Raw genomic sequence first — 23,065 nt, 5'->3', positions numbered from 1 at the left:
TAGAAGATTATAAGGCTAGCAGGAAGGATCTTAAGAATGAAATTAGGAGAGCCAGAAGTGGCCATCAGAAAGCCTTGGCAAGCAGGATTAAGGAAAACCCCAAGGCATTCTACAAGTATGTGAAGAGCAAGAGGATAAGACGTGAGAGAATAGGACCAATCAAGTGTGACAATGGAAAAGTGCGTATGGAACCAGAGGAAATAGCAGAGGTACTTAATGAATACTTTGCTTCAGTATTCACTATGGAAAAGGATCTTGGCGATTGTAGGGATGACTTGCAGTGGACTGAAAATCTTGAGTATGTAGATATTAAGAAAGAGGATGTGCTGGAGCTTTTGGGAAGCATCAGGTTGGATAAGTCACCGGGACTGGACGGGATGTATCCTAACTACTGTGGGATGCGAGGGAGGCGATTGCTGTGCCTCTGGCAATGATCTTTGCATCATCAACGGGGGCGGGAGAGGTTCCAGGGGATTGGAGGGTTGTGGATGTTGTTCCCTTATTCAAGAAAGGGAGTAGGGATAGCCCAGGAAATTATAGACCAATGAGTGGTTGGTAGGTTGATGGAGAAGATCCTGAGAGGCAGGATTTATGAACACTTGGAGAGGCATAATATGATTAGGAATGGTCCTCATGGCTTTGTCAAGGGCAGGTCGTGCCTGACGAGCCTGATTGAATTTTTGAGGATGTGACTAAACACATTGAGGAAGGAAGAGCAGTAGCTGTAGTGTATATGGATTTCAACAAAGCATTTGATAAGGTACCCCATGCAAGGCTTACTGAGAAAGTAAGGAGGCATGGGATCCAAGGGGACATTGCTTTGTGGATCCAGAACTGGCTTGCTCACAGAAGGCAAAGAATGGTTGTAGGTGGGTCATATTCTGCATGGAGGCTGGTCACCAGTGGTGTGCCTCAGGGATCTGTTCTGGGAGCCCTACTCTTTGTGATTTTTATAAATGACCTGGATGAGGAAATTGAGGGATGGGTTAGTAAATTTGCTGATGACGCAAAGGTTGGAGGTGTTGTGGATAGTGTAGAGGGCTGTCAAATATTGCAATGGGACATTGATAGGATGCAAAACTGGACTGAGAAGTGGCAGATGGAGTTCAACCCAGATAAGTGTGAGGTGGTTCATTTTGGTAGGTCAAATATGATGGCAGAATATAGCATTAATGGTAAGACTCTTGGCAGTGTGGAGGATCAGAGGGATCTTGGGGTCCAAATCCACAGGACACTCAAAGCTGCTGTGCAGGTTGTCTCTGTGGTTAAGAAGGCCCATGGTGCATTGGCCTTCATCAATCGTGGGATTGAGTTTAAGAGCCAAGAGGAAATGTTGCAGCTAGATAGGATCCTGGTCAGACCCCACTTGGAGTACTATGCTCAGTTCTGGTTGCCTCATTACAGGAAGGATGTGGAAACCATAGAAAGGGTGCAGAGGAGATTTACAAGGATGTTGCCTGGTTTGGGGAGCATGTCTTATGAGAATAGGTTAAGTGAACTCAGACTTTTCTCCTTGGAGCGAAGGAGGATGAAAGGTGACCTGATAGAGGTGTACAAGATAATGAAAGGCATTGATCGTGTGGATAGTGAGAGGCTTTTCCCCAGGGCTGAAATGGCTAGCATGAGAGTGCATAGTTTTAAGGTGCTTGGAAGTAGGTACAGTGGAGTTGTCAGGGTTAAGTTTTTTGCGCGGAGTGGTGAGTGCGTGGAATGGGCTACCGGCAATGGTGATGGAGGCAGTTACGATAGGGTCTTTTAAGAGACTCCTGAATGGCTACGTGGAGCTTAGAAAAATAGAGGCCTATGGCTAAAGCCTAGGTAGTTCTAAGGTAGGGATATGTTTGGTAGGGATATGGACCGAAGAGCCTGTATGTTTTCTATGTTTCTATGTTTCTAAATGACATCCACTCCCTCTCTTTTGTCTACCTGCCTGTTATTTTGAAGAATTCCAATACATTTGTCCGGCAAGATTTCCCTTTACAGAAACCATGCTGACTTTGACTTATTTTATCATTAGTCTGCAGGTACCCCAAAACTTCATCCTTAATTTTCCCAACCACTGAGATTTGGCTAACTGGCCTATAATTTCCTCTCTTTTGTCTTCCTCCTTTCTTAAAGAGTGGAGTGACATTTGCAATTTTCCAGTCCTCCAGGACCATGCCAGAATCAAGTGACTTTTGAAAGATCAGGACCAGTGCATCCGTTATCTCTTCAGCAACCTCTCTCAGGACTCAGGATGTAGTCCATTTGATCCAGATGACTTACTTATCTTAAGAACTTTGAGTTTGCCTTGCACTTTTTCCTTTGTAATATCAATAGACAGAGAAACATAGAAAACCTACAGCACAATACAGGCCCTTCAGCTCACAAAGCTGTGCTGAACATGTCCTTACTCTGGAAATTACCTGGAGTTACCCATAGCCTTCTATCTTTGTGAGCTCCATGTACCTGTCCAGGAGTCTCTTAAAAGACCCTATTGTAGTCACCGACACCACTGTCGCCGACAGCCCATTTCACACACTCATCACTCTCTATGTAAAAAACTTATTCCTGACATCTCCTCTGTACCTACTTCCAAGCACATTAAAACTGTGCCCTCTCATGCTAGCCATTTCAGCCCTGGGAAAAAGCCTCTGACTATCCACACCATCAATGCCCTCATCATCTTATGCATTAATGGTACTCACTCCTGCCCCCTGACACTCATGGATGTCTGGCATACAGTTAGTGTCTTCCACAGTAAAGACTGAAGCAAAGTATTCATTAAGTTCATCTGCCATTTCTTTATCCCCCATTACTACCTCACCAGCATAATTTACCAGTTCAATATCAACTTCTCACTCCCTCTTGCTACATTATTTGCCCTTCCCTTGGCTTTTATGCAATCCTTAACTTCCCATCAGCCATGGTTGCCTACCCCTGTCATTTGAGAACAAAGTCTTCGGTGGGATGTATCTATTTGACGCCTTGTGGACTATTCCCAGAAACTTCAGGCACTTCTGTTCTGTTGTCACCCCTGCCGGTATCCAATTCACTTGTGCGAGCTCCTCTCTCATGGCTCTGTAATTCCCTTTATTTCATTGTGATACTGATACATGTGATTTATGCTTCTCCCTCTCAAATTGCAGTATGAATTCAATTATTATTATGATTACTGTCTCCGAAGGGTTCCTTTACATTAAGCTTCCCAATAAAATCTGTGTAATTACACAACACCCAATCTAAGATCGCCTTTCCCTGAGTAGGCTCAAGCTCAAATTGCTCTAAAAAGCATCTCGCAGGCATTCAACAAATTCTCTCTCTTATGATCCGACACCAACCTAATTTTCCCAATCTCCTTACATATTGAAAACCCCCCATTATAATTGCGATGTTACCCTTATTACATGCCTTTTCCAGCTCCCTTTGCAATCTCAACCCAACATCTTTGCTACTATTTGGAGGCCTATATATGATTACCGTAACTCTACCCACAATGATTCAGCACCCTATGTTACCTCTTTCTAAGGATGTAATTCCATCTCTTACCAACAAAGCCACATCACCACCTATGACTTCCTGCCTGTCCTTTCGATACAAAGTATATCCTTTGATGTTAAGCTCCTAACTATGGCCTTCTTTCAGCCTTTTGGTACACTGTGGTACAACTTTAACTCTTTGTTCTGTCTGCAGTTGTACGCAATCATTGACTTGTCCTTTTTTCCATTCATATTACATATTACATCATCTACTTGTAAACCTTCTGGCTCATCCTCAGCTCTAACATACTGGTTTCCGTTCCCTACCATTTGAGTTTAAACCCACTTTCCTTGAGGTTTAGTTATCCTGACCATCCATGGATTGTAGTCTTTCATAGCCATTTGGCACAGAAACAGGCTCTTTGGCCCATCACATTCATACTGACCTTTTACCCATCTACACCTTCTATATATTTAAGTCTGTTGGCTTGAATGCCTCTTGAACATAGAGAGTATATCTGAGTCAGGCAATGAGTTCCAGATATCCACCCCTCTGTTTGTGATAAAGCTTTCCCCTGTAAGTCTTCTCCATTCAGACTGAGGCCCTGAGCCTCCACACAGCTGTTAACCACTTCCATCCCTCATTTGAAATGTCGGAGGTCCCTCAGAACTCATGCACAGAACTTCCAGTAGGGAGGCAAGCCATTTGTCTCTCTACTCAATGCTAGCCTCTTTGCTGCCGACTCCCCCTTCTCCCCATCACCCCTCCACCCACCAGTGTTTATCTGGCTTCTTTCTAACCTCTCCTTATGTTTTTTGGGACACCGGCAGACTCTTTCTGTAAGCTGTTCATATCCACCTGGACCTGATCAACGTTGTAAGCCTCATTGGTTCATCCTGTGAGTTCATTCTGAACCCCATCCATTTTGTCTGTGATTTAGTTCCATTGACCTGAAGTATCAAAGCTGCAACAACTGAATCAGTTGGCTAACACAAGAGGCCACAGTTTGAAGGTGCTTGGAAATAGGTACTGAGGAGATGTCAGCATAAGTTTTTCATGCAAAGCGTGTGAGCTGTCTGTGACAATGAATTCCACAGATTCGTTATCTCCTGGCTAGAGGCTTAAGGTTTTATAAGGCATTGGACAGATGCATTGAGTATTTTCAGCAGATTTGGGCTCATTATCTAAGAAAAGATACGCTGGCATTGGAAAGGGTACAGAGGAGGTCCATGAGAATGATCCCAGAAATGAAAGGGTTAACATATGAGGAGTGTTTGATGGCTCTGGGCTTGTACTCTCTGGAGTTCAAAAGAATGAGAGGGGACCTCACTGAAACCTATCATATACTGAAAGGCTGAGATCGATTTCCCATAGGGGATGAGTCTAAGGCCAGAGGGCATGTCCTCAGAATACAGGAAATCCATTTATTACAGTTGCAGAGGAATTTCTTTAGCCAGAGAAGGGTGAATCTGTGGAATTTGTTGCTGTGGAGGCCTAGTCATTGGGTATATTTAAGGCAGAGATTGATAGGTTCTTGATTAGTCAGGGCATCAAAATTTATGGGAAGAAGGCAGGAAAATGTGGTTAAGGGAGATAATAAATCAGCTATGATGGGATGACAGAGCAGACTTGATGGGCCAAATGGCCTAATTTGCTCCTATGTCTTATGGTCTTACAGTGTGGTTTTTTAGAACAGCCCTGCACCTTGAGTCACTGGAGCAGGTTGTACAAAAAGTAATCCTGAATCACTCTCCCACACACTGTGGGGCTTTAGCATCACACAGAGGTGTAACTATGGAAATGGCATGTAATCATTCATGTTGATCTTTTTGCCTCAGGTACATATCTGACTGGTGACATTTACTCTAAAAAATGTTTGTTGTTGCTCTCTGGGCCGATGGGAGGGAGCTCGATGCAGAAGTTCTCTGAGTGCATTGTCAATCTGCATTTTCCACTGGAGAGCTGTTCAGGAAAGTATGATTGTAAAATTGTTCATGATAATATGTGAAGGAGAGGAATAAAGAGCCAGCTCAGCTGGTTAGAATGTAGGTACGGTGGAATTTGTAAGTGGGTGATAGTATTAAATACCTTTTCCACGCACAGTTTCCAACGAAAATGTTAAGTTCTCAGAGAACTTGCAAAGTTTAACTTTGTCAGTCTTTGCTGATACTTCAGCCTGATTCAGCTGTATGGGCCCCATATCCACCCAGAATGAACTCCACTTCCCATTGAGTTGAATATGTTTTCAGCTGCCATGATGGCACACACCAAGTCCTGGGAACATTGGACCGTAAGACATAGGAGCTTAATGAGGCCATTCAGCCCATCAAGTCTGCTCCACCATTCCATTAGGACTAATTTATTATCCCTCTCAACCCCATTTCCCTAACTTCTTGTAACCTTTGACACCCTGACAAATTAAGAACCTATCAACCTCCACTTTAAATATACTCAGTGTCTAGGACTGCACAACTGCCTGTGTGGTAATGAATTCCACAGGTTCACCATGCTCTGGCTAAAGAAATTACTCATCTCTGTTCTAAGTGGGTGTCCCTCTATTCTGAGACTGTGTCCTTTGGTCCTAGACTCCCCCACTTTCAGAAACATCCTCTCCACATCCACTTTATCAAGGCCTTTCTATATTTGATAGGTTTCAATGAGATCCAATTCCAACCCCCACCCCCAAATCTTCTAAATTCAAGTGAGTATAGGCCTAGAGTCATCAAGTGCTCTTCATACGTTAATCCTTTTATTCCTGGAATAATTCTCGTGGATCTGCTCTGGACCCTCTGCAATGCCAGCTCATCTTTTCTTAGGTAAGGGGCCCCAAACTGCTCACCATTCTCCAAGCACGGTCTGACCAATGCCTTATAGAGCCTTAGCATTTCATTCTTGCTCTTATGTTCTCCACTGCATCTACACACCTCTGTCTGTACGCTTCTTCTGCACTAACACCCTCTCTGATGTCGGATGAGGTTGTGGGGGCCGGGGAGTCCCGAGATGTGTGTAAAAACCCCTTGTTACTGTGGGGGGTTTCCAGGAGGTGCGTGTCTGTGCGTGTGTGGGGGGTGGTTGGTGCTATTGGAGAGGAAAAAGAAAGGGAAGATTCCAAGAATGGGATATAATTTCACAATCAGGAATCTGTGTTTCATTGAAATTCTTAAGGGCAGATTGTTGGAGGTATACAAAACTGAGTGGTGTAGATAGGGTAAATGCAAGCAGATTTGTTCCACTGAGGTTTGGTGGGACTACAACTAGAGGTCATGGGTTAAGGATGAAAGGTGAAAGTTTAAAGGGAACGTGAGGGGAACATCTTCACTCAGAGAGTGGTGTGAGTGTGGATGAGCTGCCATCACATGTGTTGCATACAGGTTTGATTTCAACATTGAAGAGGAATGCGGATAGGTACAGTATATGGGTAGGAGTGTTATGGTCTGGGTGCAGGTTGATGGAACTGGGCAGATTAATAGTTTGGCACGGACTAGATGAGATTATTTCTGTGCTGTAGTGTTCTATGACTCTATGACTTCATGTGCTGAGGCTTGTTCCCCATTGCAGGTCTCCTTTGGGTAGGCTGTGGGGAGCTGCTGCTTCTGGTGAGGTGAGTGACCAAGTGCAGTGTGGGGGTTGGGGAGGGTCTGAGTTCCAGGATTTAGACCTGGCACCAGAGAAGGACCAAGTCAGCATGATGTGGGGTTGTGGGGGGAATCTGCAGATGCTGGTGTCCTCTGCCTGCCGGCCCTGTCAGATTTGGGAGATTCACGGAACCAGTTACCACCCACTGTAAAGGTCGTTACCTACAGGGTCAGTGTTGGATTAGAATCCATGTTGTTGTTTTTACTGTGTTTTTTCTTGTAGTTTTAGCTTTCTTTATGCTTGCTTATGTGCTTGTATAATCAACCATTTGTCTGTAAACATTTCGTAACTATTTGTTTCTACACCTCTGTCATTTATTTATCTGCAGAGCTGAAGTGTGAATCAGTCATGGTTCACACAAGCACAGGAGATTCTGCAGATGTTGGAAATCCAAACAACACACACCAAATGCTGGAGGAACTCTGCAGATCAGGCAGCATCTGAGGAAATGATAAACAGTCGATGTTAGGGTTGAGATGAGGAGTCTTTGCCCAAAATGTAGACTGTTTATTCCTCTCCAGAATGCTGCCTGACCTTTCGAGTTCCTTCACCATTTTGTGTGCAGTAGCTGCTCACAGATTTCTTATTCAAACCTGTTCAATCTGGTTTGCAGAGTAAAAGGAGAGCATTTAAATTCTTTACTGGTGTAGGCTGACCTGGTCTGACCCCCTACAATGATGAACAGCTAATAAGCCCACTGTAATCACAAGATTTTTGCCTCATTCTTGACTTCTGAAGAATGTTGTTGACAACACCATCTCCAGATCGTGTAGCAGTGACAATGGACGTCACCTCAGCCCACTTCCAGAAATTCTCAGCTTTTACTGACTGAAGCCCATTACCCACACTGACACAGCCTGCCAGAATCCTTTGCCCTCGGCCGTTCTTCCAAGACGTCCCCAGTTGTAGCCCATCTTCGAAGATCCTTCCTCTCCCAGGGATGAGGTCTTTGGAGCTTCTATTGGCATTTCTGACATACTGGAGGCTGTGGTAAAACCCTCCAGAAAATTCTGGCAAATCTGGACAATGTTTCTCATCATCTGCCGGCCACTTTGGCTGAACAGAGCAGCACTTTCAGCAATAGACTAAGAAAACAGCGCTGCTTCAAAGAGCGCTGTATGAAGTCATTCTTTTCCTCGGCCATTAGGCTCCATAATGTCAACCTGTAGCCAGGGAAGTGATGGCCCCCTCCTGTCACACTGTTATTAACCTCTGTTTACCACACCCTGCTATTGCAGACACTCTGTGCATCACTGCACAATTTACCATCACTTCCTATCTGGATGGTGTTAATGTGCACTCATTACTGTATAATATTATGGTAATGCTTGGACTACTATCTTTTCAGTGTGAACTTGTAAATCTTGTAATCTCTCACTTGTAAGTCTTGTACATCTTATTTCTAAGGTAACTTTTTTTTTGCTTCTCTTCTAATATTTATATCTGTGCACTTGTAATACTACTGTGACACTGTAATTTCGTTTGGGGTCAATAAAGCATCTATCTTTCTATCTAACTGTCATGGTCCAGTCCGTGAAGTCCACGTTCTGGTTCATGGTCTGGTCAGTGGACTCTGAACTCTGGGTCTTCCAGCTGTCCCTTGTTTCAGATGGGCTCAATCACAGGCACCTGATTCTCATATTGGGGCTGGAATATAGGTGGCCCCGGGTTCGAGTGTGGTTGCTGGTTTGTCTTGTTGGTATCCTGTCCTTGCCTCTGTAGGGGTAAGTCAAGCCATCCTTTCCATTACCCTATGGTGGGATCTGTCCCTTCCTGTCTTTACCTCCGTTGGGTAAGTCAGGCCATCTTTGCTGTTACTCTGAGGCTGGACTGTCCCCTTCCTTCCCTCTGAAGCCCTGCTGGCAACCTTGCCTCTATCACTGTCAACTTCAGCCGGCGGAGAGAGACTGGAGCCTTGCCATGCCAACAGAAGGAATTATGCATCATTAAGATTGGAACTGTCTCTTTGTGTCCCTGTGTTTAGTGTCCTTGTATAAGTCCTGGTCCTATGTCCTATTCCCAAGGAGGGGTCCCGGCTCTGTTCTGTGTTCCTGTGCTCAAGTCCTAGGCTCCAAGGAGGTTCTAGTCTGCGTCCAAGTCATAGCTAGGCCCTGAATCCTGGTCTCATCCAGGGCTAGAGTCCGCGTCCAGCTATGCCTCTCCCTGCTGCTGCTTTGCTCTCCCTTGACCTAGGTTCTGCGTTCCTGCTTTCCCTCGATCAGGACCAAGTCTGAGCTTCATGTCCTTGTCCAGCCCTGGAGTCCCGCATCCTGCCCCCACATCCGGTCCTTGCTACATCTGGCCCTCACCTGGATCCGGAGTCCAAGCCCAAGTCATGACCCAGGTTCCGGGTCCCTGTCCAGTCTCTGGCTCAGAGTCCTTATACAGGTTCCTAGTTCCAAGTTCATTGCCCAGGTCCCACTTACCCAGTCTAGTCCAAGCCCAGGCCCTGTATCCTAGTCTCATCCAGGGCCTGTGTGTTGTCCAGTGTAATTTCTTCCCCAATTCTCCCCTGCTTTCTGAAACACCAGGTCCCGCTTTCCCTAGTACTTCAGTGTCTGTGTCTTGCATTTGGGTCCATTCCCAACGCCCTCCTTATGGCACTATTTAGTGCACAGTGAAGAAGGCTTCATGGCTTTCAGAAGGATCTGCAACAGCTGGAAAAATGGCAGATTGAATTTAATACAGATAAGTGCGAGGTTTTGCAGTTTGGTAGGACCAGCCAGGGTGGGTCTTACACAGTGACTAGGAGGGCACTGAGGAGTTTGGTAGAACACAGGGATCTGGGAATAGAGGTGCATAGTTCATTGAAAGAGATGTCACAGGTAGACTGGTTCGTAAAGAAAGCTTTTGGCACATTGACTTTCATAAATCAATGTATTGAGTACAACAGAGGTAGGAGGCCTAATTTGGAGTATTGTGGGCAGTTTTGGTCACCTACTGGCAGGAAGGATACAAATAAAGTTGAAAGAGTACAGAGAACACTTACAAGGATGTTGCTAGGTCTGGATGACCTAAATTATAAGAAAAGATTGAATAAGTTAGAACGTTATTCCTTGGAATGTAGAAGATTGAGAGGAAATTTGATAAGAGGTATACAAAATTATGAGGGGTATTGACAGGGTAAATGCAAGCAGGCGTTTTCCACTGAGGTTGTGTGGAACTACAACCAGAGGTCATGGGTTAAGAGTGAAAGGTGAAAAGTTTAAAGGGAACATGAAGGGAAATTTCTTCATTCAGGGTTGTGAGAGTATGGAATTAGCTGCCAGCACAAATAGTTCAAGCAAGCTTGATTTCAAGGTTTAAAAAAAGTTTGGATAGGTACATGGATAATAGGGATATGGAGGGCTATAGTCTTGTTGCAGCTTGATGGGAGTGGGCAATTTAAATGGTTTTGGCATGGACTAGATGGGCTGAAAGGCCTGTTTCTGTGCTGTACTTCCCTATGATTCTATGACTCTAATGTCTTTCCATAACTCAATCCCTTGAGTCCTGGCAACATCCTCATAACAATATACGTATAATGGTGGATAGGTACCTGGATGGAAGTACTATGGAAGAGAGTGGTCTGGGTGCAGGGCAATGGAACAGACAGTTTAAATGGTTTGGCATGGACTAGATAGACTGAAGGGCCTGTTTCTGTACTGTGACTAACTCAGAAGACCAAGCAGTGTTTAAGGAAAGGAATATGTTTCAGGCTGAGACCTGCATCTTCATAAATCTCCTCAGGACTGACTCCACAACCTATGGACTCACTTTCAAGGACTCTACAAATCACGCTCTCGGTACTTTTTGTTTATTTTGCACTATTTGTCTTCTTTTGTACATTGGTCGTTTGTCAGTTTTCCATAATTTCTATAGCATTTCTTTAGTTTGCTTTAAATACCTACAAGAAAATTAATCTTAAGTATATAGTGACATATACATACTTTGATAATAAATTTGCCTTTGAATTTGAGGGTGACCAAAACTGAGTACAATATTACAAATGCATCCTCAAAACATCTTATGCAACTGGAACATGTTTTATAAAGCACTGAGGGATGTTTTCTCCTCCCTCAGCCTTCCTTCCCCTCTGAATGAACTTCATTTCAGCTTTCCCCACTTTGCTCTCCAGAGCTTTCCCGAAGGTTTAAGGATGTGGGTCTGATCCTTGAAAATACTAAATAATTTGTGCGCTCGAAGTAAAAAAAGTTTTATTTGCTTTGTGGTTTGACACAGGAAGGCCTGTTGTACAGACTAATCAGAATGCAGTACAAGTGAGCAATAACGTAAATCAGGAAGTGCCGACCATTGTTCACATTTGAATCAAATAAGTTTCTGAATCCAAACCATTAAACGAAAGGTAAAGACAAGAAAGTTGATGCAATCTCTTTCTCTGGGACTTGTTTCAAATTAAAATCCTGCAGAAAGCTCAAATTTCTAAAAAGGTAATCTTTTAGCAAAAAACTTGACCTGCTGAAGTAAAGACTATCAGCTACTTTGGGATATTATTCTTTCTCCTTTTCTTGGGATGAGCAATACCTTTCCTCATTGTTACTGCAATCTTCAGAAGCCAGTGTGACTGACTGCACCTTGGGTTTCTGTCAGGAGCCAGTGCAAATACTTCTGTAATTCACAGTAGAATATACCATTTGTTGTTGCTCTCCATTTCAAGTTACTGTGTTTAATGGTTTATCCAACAAACTTTATAGGTCTTCTGTGACTCGAATGATCAAACCATGAGTAGCTGCTCAGTGGTGAGTCTGACTGACTGGTGAGATGCCCCAATGATTACTGAGAGTAGGATAGCAGGCACACATGGGAAGACCAGAGGGGCAAACCAGGTAATGTCAGGAGCAGCACCCATGGACTAGTTCAGGCTTAGAACATAGAGAATTAAAAAGTACAGAACAACAGAGGCCTTATGGCCATGCTGAACATTTAACCTACTCTAAGATTAATCTAGCCCTTCCCTGCTACATAACACTATTTTCTATGATCCATGTGCCTTGAGTCTCTTAAATGCCCCTAATGTATCTGCCTCCATCACCACCTCTAGAAGTGTGATCCACACACCTGCCACTGTGTTAAAAAAACTTATCTTTGACTTCCTCCCAAAACTTTCCTCTAATTATCTTAAAATTATACCTTCTCATATTAGCCATTTCCGCCCTGGGAAAAAGTTTCAGGCTGTCCACTTGAAATACAGCTCTTATCATCATGTACACCTCCATCAAGTCACCTCACCCTCCATCAAGTCACCTCACCCTCCATCGCTCCAAAGAGTAAAGGCCCCAGCTCACTCAAACTTTCCTCATAAAACATGCTCTCTAATCCAGGCAGCATCCTGGTAAACCTCCTCTGCCTCAAATACCTTCCCACGGTGGAGACACCAGAATTGTATGCCAATGCAGCCTAACCAGAGGTTTATAAAACTGCAAAATAACTTACTGACTTCTGAATGCAATGCCTCAACTAATAAAGGTAAGCATGTCATATGCCTTCTTCACCCCCTTATCAACCTGTGCAGACATTTCCATCAATGACTTTCTGCCACCCTTTGAGCTGATAATCACCCAATAGAGTTGGGAAGCAGACTAAAGTTGTGAACCTGCCTACCCAGTCTATCCAAAATATAAGCCACAGCTAGATTTAAATAATTTTGACCCTGATAATACACAAGAAAAAATATATTCATTCACAGAAAATAAGACAATATTTATTATTTAAGTTTACAAAAGACTAAAGTAGCTATTGTTGCATAAATATTCACAAAATGAGCAGTACTGTGAAACAATGAATAAAAATGTGAACAATCTAATGAAATAAATAGCTTAACAATAATATTAAACACCAATCACAAACAACATGTGGCTCCTAAGGTCAGTTTGAAATCCACGTGTTATTTCATGATCAACTTACTGAATATAAATGATAAATAAAATACAAACATCTTCAGAATTCCCTAAAACAAAGAATTCCATTTAGCATTTTTTCAAAACAACATTCACAATCCTACACCCAGAGTAAAATTTTCAGGGATAATGTCAGAACACACATTTCACAGAGGGCATCAGGGGATAGATAGTACTTTGGGCGACCCATGGGGGGGGGGCAGGGAGGAAATCAACATCTTTAAATTCTTTGGCATTATCATTTTAGAGGACATGTCTTACGTGCAATTACTAAGAGGCACTGCAGCACCTCTATTTTCTTAGAAGTCAGTGAAGATTTGCCATGTTATCTAAAACTTTGATAAACTTCTATAGATGTGTGGTGGAGAGTATATTGACTGGCTGCATCACAACCAGGTATGGAACATCAACACCCATGACTGAAAAAGCCTCCCGAATGGGGTGGACAGGGTTCAGTTCATCATGGGTAAACCCTTCGCCACCTTTGAACACATCTACAAGGACCGTTGTGGTAGGAAAGCAGCATCCATCACTAGGGAACCCCCACCACCCAGGACATGCTCTCTTCTTGCATGAGGAAGGAGTTACAGGAGCCTCAACCATCAGACTCTTGAACCAAAGGGGATAATTTCCCTTACCCCAACACTGAACTTCTTCCACAATCTATGGACTCACTTTCTCGATATTGATTGCTAATTTATTTATTATAATTATTTAGCTGGGGGTGTGGTTTATTGTACCTTTGTACTTACTGAAAGCCCGCAAGAAAATGAATCTTAGGGTTGTTTATGGTGGCATATGTGCACTTTGATAATGAATTTACTTTGAGGTTTGTGCATTGAACGATGTTGCTGCCTTGCTTGGCGCCTGGCTGTGGGGCTTCAGCGCTCGGTGCCGGCACTCTGCAGTGTGGCCTGCAGGTTAACAGCCAGGATGTTACATGTGGCTGCCTGATCAATAGGATGAAAGTGAGGGGTGAGTCCACACGGAACATTACTTTTCAATAACACTAGCGCTCTTCAGCAATACTCGCTCGGCTGTTGAGAGCTCCACTTCCTGAGTACCTCTGCTTCGATTCACCTTATCAAAGAGATCGCTTCAATTGTTAAACCACTTCACAAAGACAATGGAATAGGCTGTGTGTCTATTTAAAACTGTTTTATCCACACAGCGACTGAAATATTTTAATTTTCCTTCTCGTTTGTTGCTGCTGAGAAATACTCCATGTGTAACGCTCGTCGTTTTCCGAGGGTCTCGGAGTGATCCTCCTGTGTCACGGGGTAGACTCCATCACTTCTCATCACTCCCGATTTGATAAAGTTCTACTCAGAGAAATGCTAAAGGAACTCGGTGACAAGTTAAGCAGTACCCGCTGTAGCCATGATGGTGCGGGTTGCGGTTTTCTGTTTACGAACTGCAGGCCGCCTTCATGTTGGTGTGCAGCGGATGTCAGCCGCCAAGTCAATTCTTGCAGACATTCCTTGCAAAAGGCGGCATGTCAAATCACAAATCCCGTGGAACAAATCGTTTCGCTTTGACACGGGCACACCTCTCTCGTGCAAACACACTTGGAGATTTCGGGGGAAGTTCGGGCTGTTTGCCACAGAAAGAAAGCATGGAGCTGAGAAAGTTAGCTAATGGTGACAACAGGAGCAACATTCATCCCGGAGAGATCGGCTTTCCTGTATCCTTCGGCAAGGAACACCTGATTCCCCGAAAACTGAACGGTACCCAGATGTGTGGCGGCGAAGCCCAGACACTGGGCGGCCTACGACGTTTTGAAAATGTAGTCCATGTCCTTCAGAATCCACAAAGGGAAACGAGAGAGCTGGCGTGGTTTTCACTGGGATGCGGAGAAGAGTGCAGAGGTCACTCATCAAGACTGAGTGATGATTATGAAAGTGTGAACGTTTGAGTATTTCGTTTTGCACCGAGGGTGTGCAAGGGTGGGATATTGTAGCAGGCTAGACTCAGGGTCGCAGGAAGCCCCGCTGGTGTGAGGAGTCCGTTGGCCGCCACTGGCGGCTGCCTTGGTTGGGCTCAGAACGAACTAAAGCCGAAAAGTGCCGAAGTAGGTGGCGATGTCATAACTGAGCAAATCTGTGGTGGTCACGGATACAAAGAGCTGGTCTCCCTCCTTCAGCTGAAAGACTCCGCCCTGGTTCACAGAGTTGAAGCTGGAAGCTTGGCTTTTATCCATGGGCGTTTTGGAAGCCTTCATCAGCATTATAGATTGTGTCGGGTCTCTTTGCAGATTGATGTACTGAACAAAAGGCACGTTCGATTTTCTCTCGGGCTTACCACTGGTTAGCCGAAAACTAACCTGGCAATAGATATAGTAAAAACCAGGCTCGGTGATAACTAGCTTACCGCTGGTGTAGTTGATGTTGTGCGTAAACGCGGGGAAATCTGCAGCCATCCACTTTTTGATCGGAGACCCTTTCTCACACGGAAAAGTGGTCCCTAAAAAAAATCAATAAACATCGCGGTCAGGGATTGAACGAGACAGGCTGGATACCCTTAAACGGAAAAAGCCTACAAAAAGTAGTGGATATGGCCCATCCATCACGGATAAACCCCTCCCCACCATTGAGAACACCTACAGGGAGCGTTGTCGCAGAAAGCGGCCTCCATCATCAGGGACCCAACCACCCAGGACATGCTCTCTTCTCACAGTTGCTATCAGGAAGAAGGTGCAGCAGCCTCAGGACTCACCACCGGGTTCAGAAACAATTAGAGGGGGTGACTTCACTCAACTTCACTTGCCCCATAACTAAAATGTTCCCACAACCTATCTATTCCTTTCAAGACTCTCCATCTCACGTTCCCGATATTAATTGATTATTTGTTATTATTATTATGCTTTTTGTTGCACCTTTGGTTTGCTGTAACTTTAAGAAAACGGAACTCAGGGTTGTATATACTTTGATAATACATTTCCTTGGAGCCTTTAGACTTTTGATTCGAGCAGTGGTCTAGAGTCATTACAATGCTGGAATGTTAAATGTGATTTACCAATCCAATGGCCAATAAAACTGGACTTTGAATAGTAGCTTAGCTACAGAAATCATCAGCAGCACCGACCAGCCGCAGACAGAAGCAGCCGGCGCTCTGGATTTCTGGAAGGAATTGTGAAGTCACGTTACAAGATGTTGTTAAGGCCACAGCCGAGGTACTGAGTATAGTTCAAATCCTCCTGCTAAAGGAAAGGAGCCAATGAAACGGAAAGGACGCTGAAAAGATGGTCATCACAGGTAAATAGGGTCGTAAAGAGAGATATTGGTTCGTTGGCCTTCATAAATCAGAGTACTAAGAAGGGCATAAATAAAAACAAAATGCTGGCAGAACTCAGCAGGCCAGACAGCATCTGTGGGAGGAGGTGGCATTTTGTGTTTTTATTTATTTCCAGCATCTGCAGATTCACTCGTGTTGTATTAAGAAGGGCAGTTGGGATGTTGTGTTGAAGACGTTTTTGAGGCCTAATTAATTCTGGTCACCTACCTACAGGAAATATATCAATAAGGTTGATAGAAAAGATTTACGAGGATGTTGCCAAGACTGGAGGACCTGAGTTACAGGGAAAGATTGAATAGGGTAGGACTTCATTCCCAGAAGTGTTGGAAAAAGAGCGATTTGATAGAAGTATACAAAATTATGAGGGGTATAGATAGGGATAGTAGGCTTTTTCCACTGAGGATGGGTGAGGCTAAAATTAAAGGTTAAGGTGAAATATTTGAGGACCTGAAGGGGTACATCCTCACTCAGAGGGTGGTGAAAATATGGAATGAACTACCAATGGACAGGTGCATGGAGGGGAAGGTCATTCTGACAGGTACTTGCAGAGGAAAGGTTCAGAGGGATATGGGCAAAATGTGGGCACTTGTGTTTGGCGCTTATAGTCAACTTGTTCAGTATGGACAAGTTGGGCCATAGGTCCTGTTTTCACACTATATAGCTCCATGACCTTTAGCTGCTTTGGTGCTGTCAGCCCATTCCCCCCTCACACACATGGAGGGTGGGGACAGTGCAGGTCAGAGCCAGTGCCTACCGACCGTCAGTCCACCACTGAGGAGGATGGGGCTAGTACCCTACTCTCCCACCTCTTCTGATAACCCTGTGGGGCTGATGTGGGGAGCTGGAAGGAGCCTCCGTCCTTCACCCCTCCCACTTTGCAGGGGCTGGTGTCCGCTTGCTGGTACCAGCAGAGAATGGCAGCCTCCTGTGGATGTGGCAGGTTGGCATAGGAATGGGAGTTGTGACAGGTCGCACATAAAATCACTGCTAAGGTTACGTCTGAGGCTCGGGCTCACAGTGGCAGAGGAAAGCATTTAGTGTTGGCAGAGTCCTGATGAAGTATCTCATCCTGAAACACCAGCTGTTTATTCCATTCCGTTGATGCTACCTGAACTGCTGAGTTTCACTAGAATTTTTCATTCGTCTGTGGACTGCTGCGGGTTTGTTCCTGCTCACAACATCCATGCACCATCAACTTACTCAGAGACTTGGGATTTTTATAAAAGTCATACAAAACACAGCACATATAAGATAGCAGTAAACATCCAGGGGGAGGGCGAGAGGGGGAAGGAGGTGATGGAGGGTTAGATGGAGTCACACAGTGAGGCTGCCGCCCGCAATACAGAGAGATGGGAGCCCAACAGGTAGTGTGTGACACTAATAGATGTCTCTCAGCGGGTTCCCACCAGCTGCCCTTGGACAGTGGTCAAGAATACCAACAGTGGATGTAAGCTGGGGTGCCGCCGGGCTCCCTTAGCCCCAGGCGTAGGTTCAATACCCATCTCCCAAGCTGTCTTTCTGGAGTCTACACATTCTGCCTATGATCAGCTGGGTTCCCCAAGTGCTTTGGTCTAACTAGTCGCTCTAACTTTTTCCAGTGTGCATGTGGGGTCTGAGCCCAGCCCCCATCAGGGGCCACTCACCTACCTGGTGGACTTTCCCCTGGTGTGATGCCAATAAGGTGAGCTGCAGTACGCTGGGGGCTGTGGAACCTGTGTCCCCCTGGATGGTCACCTGTACAATAAAGAAAACAAGAGTGAACACACGAACATAGAATCCAGCCCAACAAGCAGCCATTCGGCCCACCATATCTGCACTGACCACAATACCAGTTTAAACTGTATATTTACCTGCACATGGTCGTTACTTCTCCATTCCATGGCTATTCATGAACTGCCTAAATGCCGCTTGATGTGGCTATTTGCTTCCCAGGGAATGTGCTCAGGGACCTACCTTAGAAAATATCGTGCCATGCACATCTCCTTCAAACTTTCCCCTTTCACTCTAAAGCAATGCCCTCTCGTATTTGTCATTTCAACTGTGTCCCTAGTACTCTATCTACCCTTCTCTTAAGTTTATAAAGATCTATTAGGCCTCTCCTCAGCCTCCACCACTCCAGAGAAAGCAACCTGATTTTGTCCAGCCTCTCCTTATAGCTGACACTCTCTAATCTAGGCAGCATCCTGATGAACCTTGTCTGGGCCCTCTTTAAAGCTTCTGCATCCTTCTGGTAAGGTGGCAACCAGAACTACACACAGTACTCCAAGGGTGACCTGAATAAAGTTTTATACAACCGTAAAAAGTATTTTGTACTCAGTGCTCCAACCAGCCTGTCTACTTGTGTTACTTGTGTTACCAAGCATTCTGACATTAACTATAAACTTTCCCCTTTGCATTTGACCTTAGAAAGAGTAATACCTCACACTTGCTGGGATTAAACTCCATTTACAATAACTCTGTCCACATTTCCAACAGATCTGTATTGTATAGAATAATTGGACCCACTTTCCTCATTATCCACAACTCTTGTTCATTGTCATGTCATCTGCAAACTTGCTAAATTAGTCACCAGCACTTTGGCCAAGTCACCCATACATCACAAACACAAAGATCACAGAACTGATCACCATAGCACATCATGTTACTCCAGATATACAAGGTTAGAAAGGAAGTGACTTGCAGGTGCACAGAAAGATCCCACACACAACAGTGATAATCTGCCTGAGGGCCGGTGATTGTCCCAGGCATCCCCTTTCTGCTCCTTGCCCACTGCATTTGGGTCTCCTTTGAGCCACCGAGGCTCCTGCTGCAGATCGTGCACAAGTAATAGCATGACCTGACTCTGAGTGAGATGACTCAAGTCTCAATCTCTGGTGTACAGACTGACTGAAGCACATACACAGAGTAACACAGCACAGGGATAGGCCCTATGGCCCAACTGACCCACGGCACTCAAAATGCCCATGCAATTTCCTCCACCCATTCCCCACTTTTTATACAGGCTATCTCACCTTTTCCTCCCCAGTCTTGATGAAGGGCCTTGGCCCAAAATGTTGGCTGTCTACTTCCATCCATACATGCTGCCAGACATTTGAGTTCCTCCAGCATTTTGTGCAGTGCTCATCCAAGCTGTTTTTTCACATTTCACAGTTGACCCAAGTTCTTCCAAAGTCCCTGTACCTGCCCAAGTCCCTCCAGTCCCTTCCCTATCCCTGTACCTGTCCGAGTCCCTCCAGTCCCTTCCCTATCCCTGTACCTGCCCGAGTCCCTCCAGTCCCTTCCCTATCCCTGTACCTGCCCGAGTCCCTCCAGTCCCTTCCCTATCCCTGTACCTGCCCGAGTCCCTCCAGTCCCTTCCCTATCCCTGTACCTGCCCGAGTCCCTCCAGTCCCTTCCCTATCCCTGTACCTGTCCGAGTCCCTCCAGTCCCTTCCCTATCCCTGTACCTGTCCGAGTCCCTCCAGTCCCTTCCCTATCCCTGTACCTGCCCGAGTCCCTCCAGTCCCTTCCCTATCCCTGTACCTGTCCCTGTCCAGGTGTCTTTTGAATGTTATTATTATACCTGCCTCGACCATTTATTCTGGCAGCTGTCAGGAAATGTAGAGGAGGTTTGATCCAAAAGTAGAACAGTGGAGATCATTGATCAGTGAACAATCTTTACTAATAGACCACAAAGTAACAAGCCACAAAGGGCTACAAAACAAGAGAGAATAGAAACTAAACACAACAAGCAAAAAGTGAAAGCTAGAAGCAACTGGTTGAGGCCAGCTGGTTCAATAAGTGAACAAGGACATGGAGATGAGCTGGTGTTAAATAGGCTGCAGGTAATGAGCCTGGAATGAAATGCAGCTGAATCCTATTGGCTAGGTGGAGACTGGGAGGTGCCTGCATGCACAGACTGGGATGTGTTAGCGGGGGCAGGCCTGACAGTTTCTGTTTCCATAAATATTGCACATTTCCATTGCCATAATACATGGTTGTTTGGTGACCCTCAAAGTCCACATCATTAACAGCGGAAACCAGCCACTGGTGGGTGTGAAACCAATGAACAGAAGAGGAGGTTGGGAGGAAATGACATGCCTTAATCTATAGTGGCACATGGACGCTAACCATGGGGGTGTCTGGTTCCTTTTCTGCCTCTCTACAGCCTGTCCACAGCAAGCCCATGGAAGCAATGGTGATGCTTCCAAAAAGTGGTATCCATTATTAAGGACCCCTGTCACCAGGACAACCCCTTTTCTCATAACTACCATCAGGTGGTACAGGACCCTCAAGACAAATACTCTCAATATTTCAGAAACAGCTTCCTCCCTTCCACCATCAGAATTCTGACTGGACAAGGAGAACCATAATCACTACTCCAATATTTTATCTTTTTTTTGCTTTCTTTTCAAATTTAAGTTTTTAAAAATATTTCTTATTGTAATTTATAGATATATTAAAGTTGCTTAATATGCTGGTGGGGCATAATTTGGAATATTGTGTGTAGTTTTGGTCACCTATTTACATGAAAGATATCCATTAGATTGAAGGAAAAAGCACTGAGAATATTTACAAGGATGTTTCTGGGACTCGAGGACCTGAGTTATAGGGAAGGATTGAATAGGTTAGGACTTTATTCCCTAGAGCTTGGGAGAATGAGCAGAGATTTGATAGGAGTATATATAATTATGAGAGGTATAGATAGGGTAAATGCAAGCAGTCTTTTTCCACTGAGGTTAAAGTAATGGGTTAAGGGTGAAAGGTGAGATGTTTAAGGGGAACATGAGAGGGAATTTCCTCACTCAGAGGATGGTGAGAGTGTGAAACAAACTGACAACGGAGGTGGTGTATGTGGGTTTGATTTCAACATTTAAGAGAAATTTTGATAGGTAGATGAATGGGGGGTGCAATTCAAAGAGACTAGGCAGATCAGCAGTTCAGCATGGACTAGATGGGTTGAAGGGCCTGTTTCTGTTTGGTGACAGTGCTGGTAAACAGTAGGGCCCCAAAGAAAGTAGTATAACTGTATAACTCCCTTTTGGAGATGGTGAACCAGTGTGGTTCAATACACAGGGTACACAAACATAAGAGATCTGGTCTTGGCCTGAAATATAAACTGTACTTTTTTCCATAGATGCTGCCTGGCCTGCTGAATTCCTCCAGCATTTTGTGTGAGTTGTTTGGATTTCCAGCATCTGCAGATTTTCTCTTGTTTGAGATTCTGCAGCTGCTGAAAATCCAAAGCGACACATGCGAAATGCTGGAAGAACTCAACAGGCCAGGCAGTGTCTATGGAGAGGAATAAACAGTTGAAGTTTTGGGTCAAGACCATCCATCAGGGCTGGAAAAGGGGGAGGAAGCCAGAATAAAAACGGGGAGGGCAGAGGGAAGGAGTAAAAGTTTGCAGGTGATAGGAGAGACCAGGTGAGGGGGAAGGTGGGTGGATTGGGGAGGATGGGGGATGAAGTGAGGATAGGTGGGAAAGGTAAAGGGCTGATAGGAGAGGTGAGTGGACCATAGGAGAAAGGGAAGGAGGAGGGACACCAGAAGGAGCTGATAGGTATGAGGAGAAGAGAAGGGAAGACGTGACAAAGGGAACGGAAATTACTGGAAGTTGGAGAAATGGATCTGTGGTTCTATGACCAGGGCCCCCAAGTTCATTCACTACCATGCCCATACCCTAAGGCCATTACAAGAATCCTACAGGCCCTGATTATTCCAGCACTACTTTGCAAGAGGTCTTGGGTAGCAATGGGTCATAACTGGGTCTTTGCAGAGGCAGCCCCAGTCCTTCCCACCTACCTTTCTGTGCGTTGAAGACACCACCCTCTGGCCCTGTATGATCCTTGGCTCTGTGCTGCAGGACCTGCAAAAAGAAGCACACAGTCAGCACCTCATGTCAACCTATGACCCTTCTGCCCATTATTTTACTGTCCTTTCCCATCTTGTCTGTGCTATGCTGCCCAGTGAGTGAGTACCACCTGCCACGTTTGGCCCATTGGCCTCTAAACCTCTCCAGTCCATGTACTTATTGAGATGCTTTTAAATGGAGCTAACATTCCCTCCTCTCCACCTCCACCACTACTTCTAGCAGCTCATTCCAACTACATACCACCTTCTGCATGAAGTACATCACTCTGATGTTCATTTTAAATCTCTCACATCTGATCTTTAACCTATGGCGTCTTGTTTTCAGCACCCTCTCCCAGGAAGAAAGACTATGAGTGTTCACCCTGTCTATGATCCTCATGATCTTATACACCTCTGTGAGCTCACCCCTCTGACAGTTCACTCCTCCATTTCTGACATTCCAGGGAATAAATTCCTAATCTACGTAATCTCTCCTTGTAACTCCTATACTCAGTACCCTGATTGACGGTCAGCGTGACAAATCCTTCTTCACCACTTACTCTACCTGTGACGTCACCTTCAGCGGCCTATGAACTTGTACTCTCCCTCTCTGTTCGAGAACACTTCTCAGGGATCCACCATTCACTGTATGAATCTGACCCTGGAATGATGTCCCACATTTACCTGGATTGAAGGCCACTTGCCAATCCTCAGCCTCCATACTCAGCTGAATAAAATCCGCCTGCGATTTTTTGTATGCTTCTACAGCATCTACAACACCACCGCAAACGTACTAACCAGTCAAGAAAGGACCGGCCGCGCTGCATTCCTACAGCCTTGTCTGGAACTTGCTTCCTGGGCAAGGTCTGCAGTCTCCAGCCTCAGGGCTCCTATCCTTCCTCGGCCCCTGATAATACCTGCCCCACTCCCCACCGTTCCACTGCTTC

At 45.0% G+C, this 23,065-nt stretch overlaps 1 protein-coding gene across 3 annotated transcripts in view; it reads right to left on the bottom strand.

Annotated features, from left to right (window-relative positions):
• The window catches only part of LOC132397895 (tumor necrosis factor ligand superfamily member 10-like), a 59,098-nt gene that overhangs the window by 8,378 nt on the left and 27,655 nt on the right, over window positions 1-23,065 (bottom strand). For 2 of the 3 annotated variants that reach the window (XM_059976670.1, XM_059976671.1), the window contains 3 exons: window positions 22,071-22,134; window positions 17,934-18,020; window positions 11,277-15,455 (listed from right to left, as the gene is read on the bottom strand). In XM_059976670.1, the coding sequence (XP_059832653.1) occupies window positions 15,043-15,455; window positions 17,934-18,020; window positions 22,071-22,134 (564 nt within the window). In that variant the 3' untranslated portion in view covers window positions 11,277-15,042. Of the gene's footprint in view, window positions 1-11,276; window positions 15,456-17,933; window positions 18,021-22,070; window positions 22,135-23,065 lie in introns of those variants that run through there. The other variant, XM_059976672.1, reaches the window with a different exon arrangement.

Source organism: Hypanus sabinus, chromosome 8 (assembly GCF_030144855.1).
Source record: "Hypanus sabinus isolate sHypSab1 chromosome 8, sHypSab1.hap1, whole genome shotgun sequence".
NCBI classification, from domain to species: domain Eukaryota; kingdom Metazoa; phylum Chordata; class Chondrichthyes; order Myliobatiformes; family Dasyatidae; genus Hypanus; species Hypanus sabinus.
This window is presented reverse-complemented; position numbering and strand designations above follow the sequence as displayed.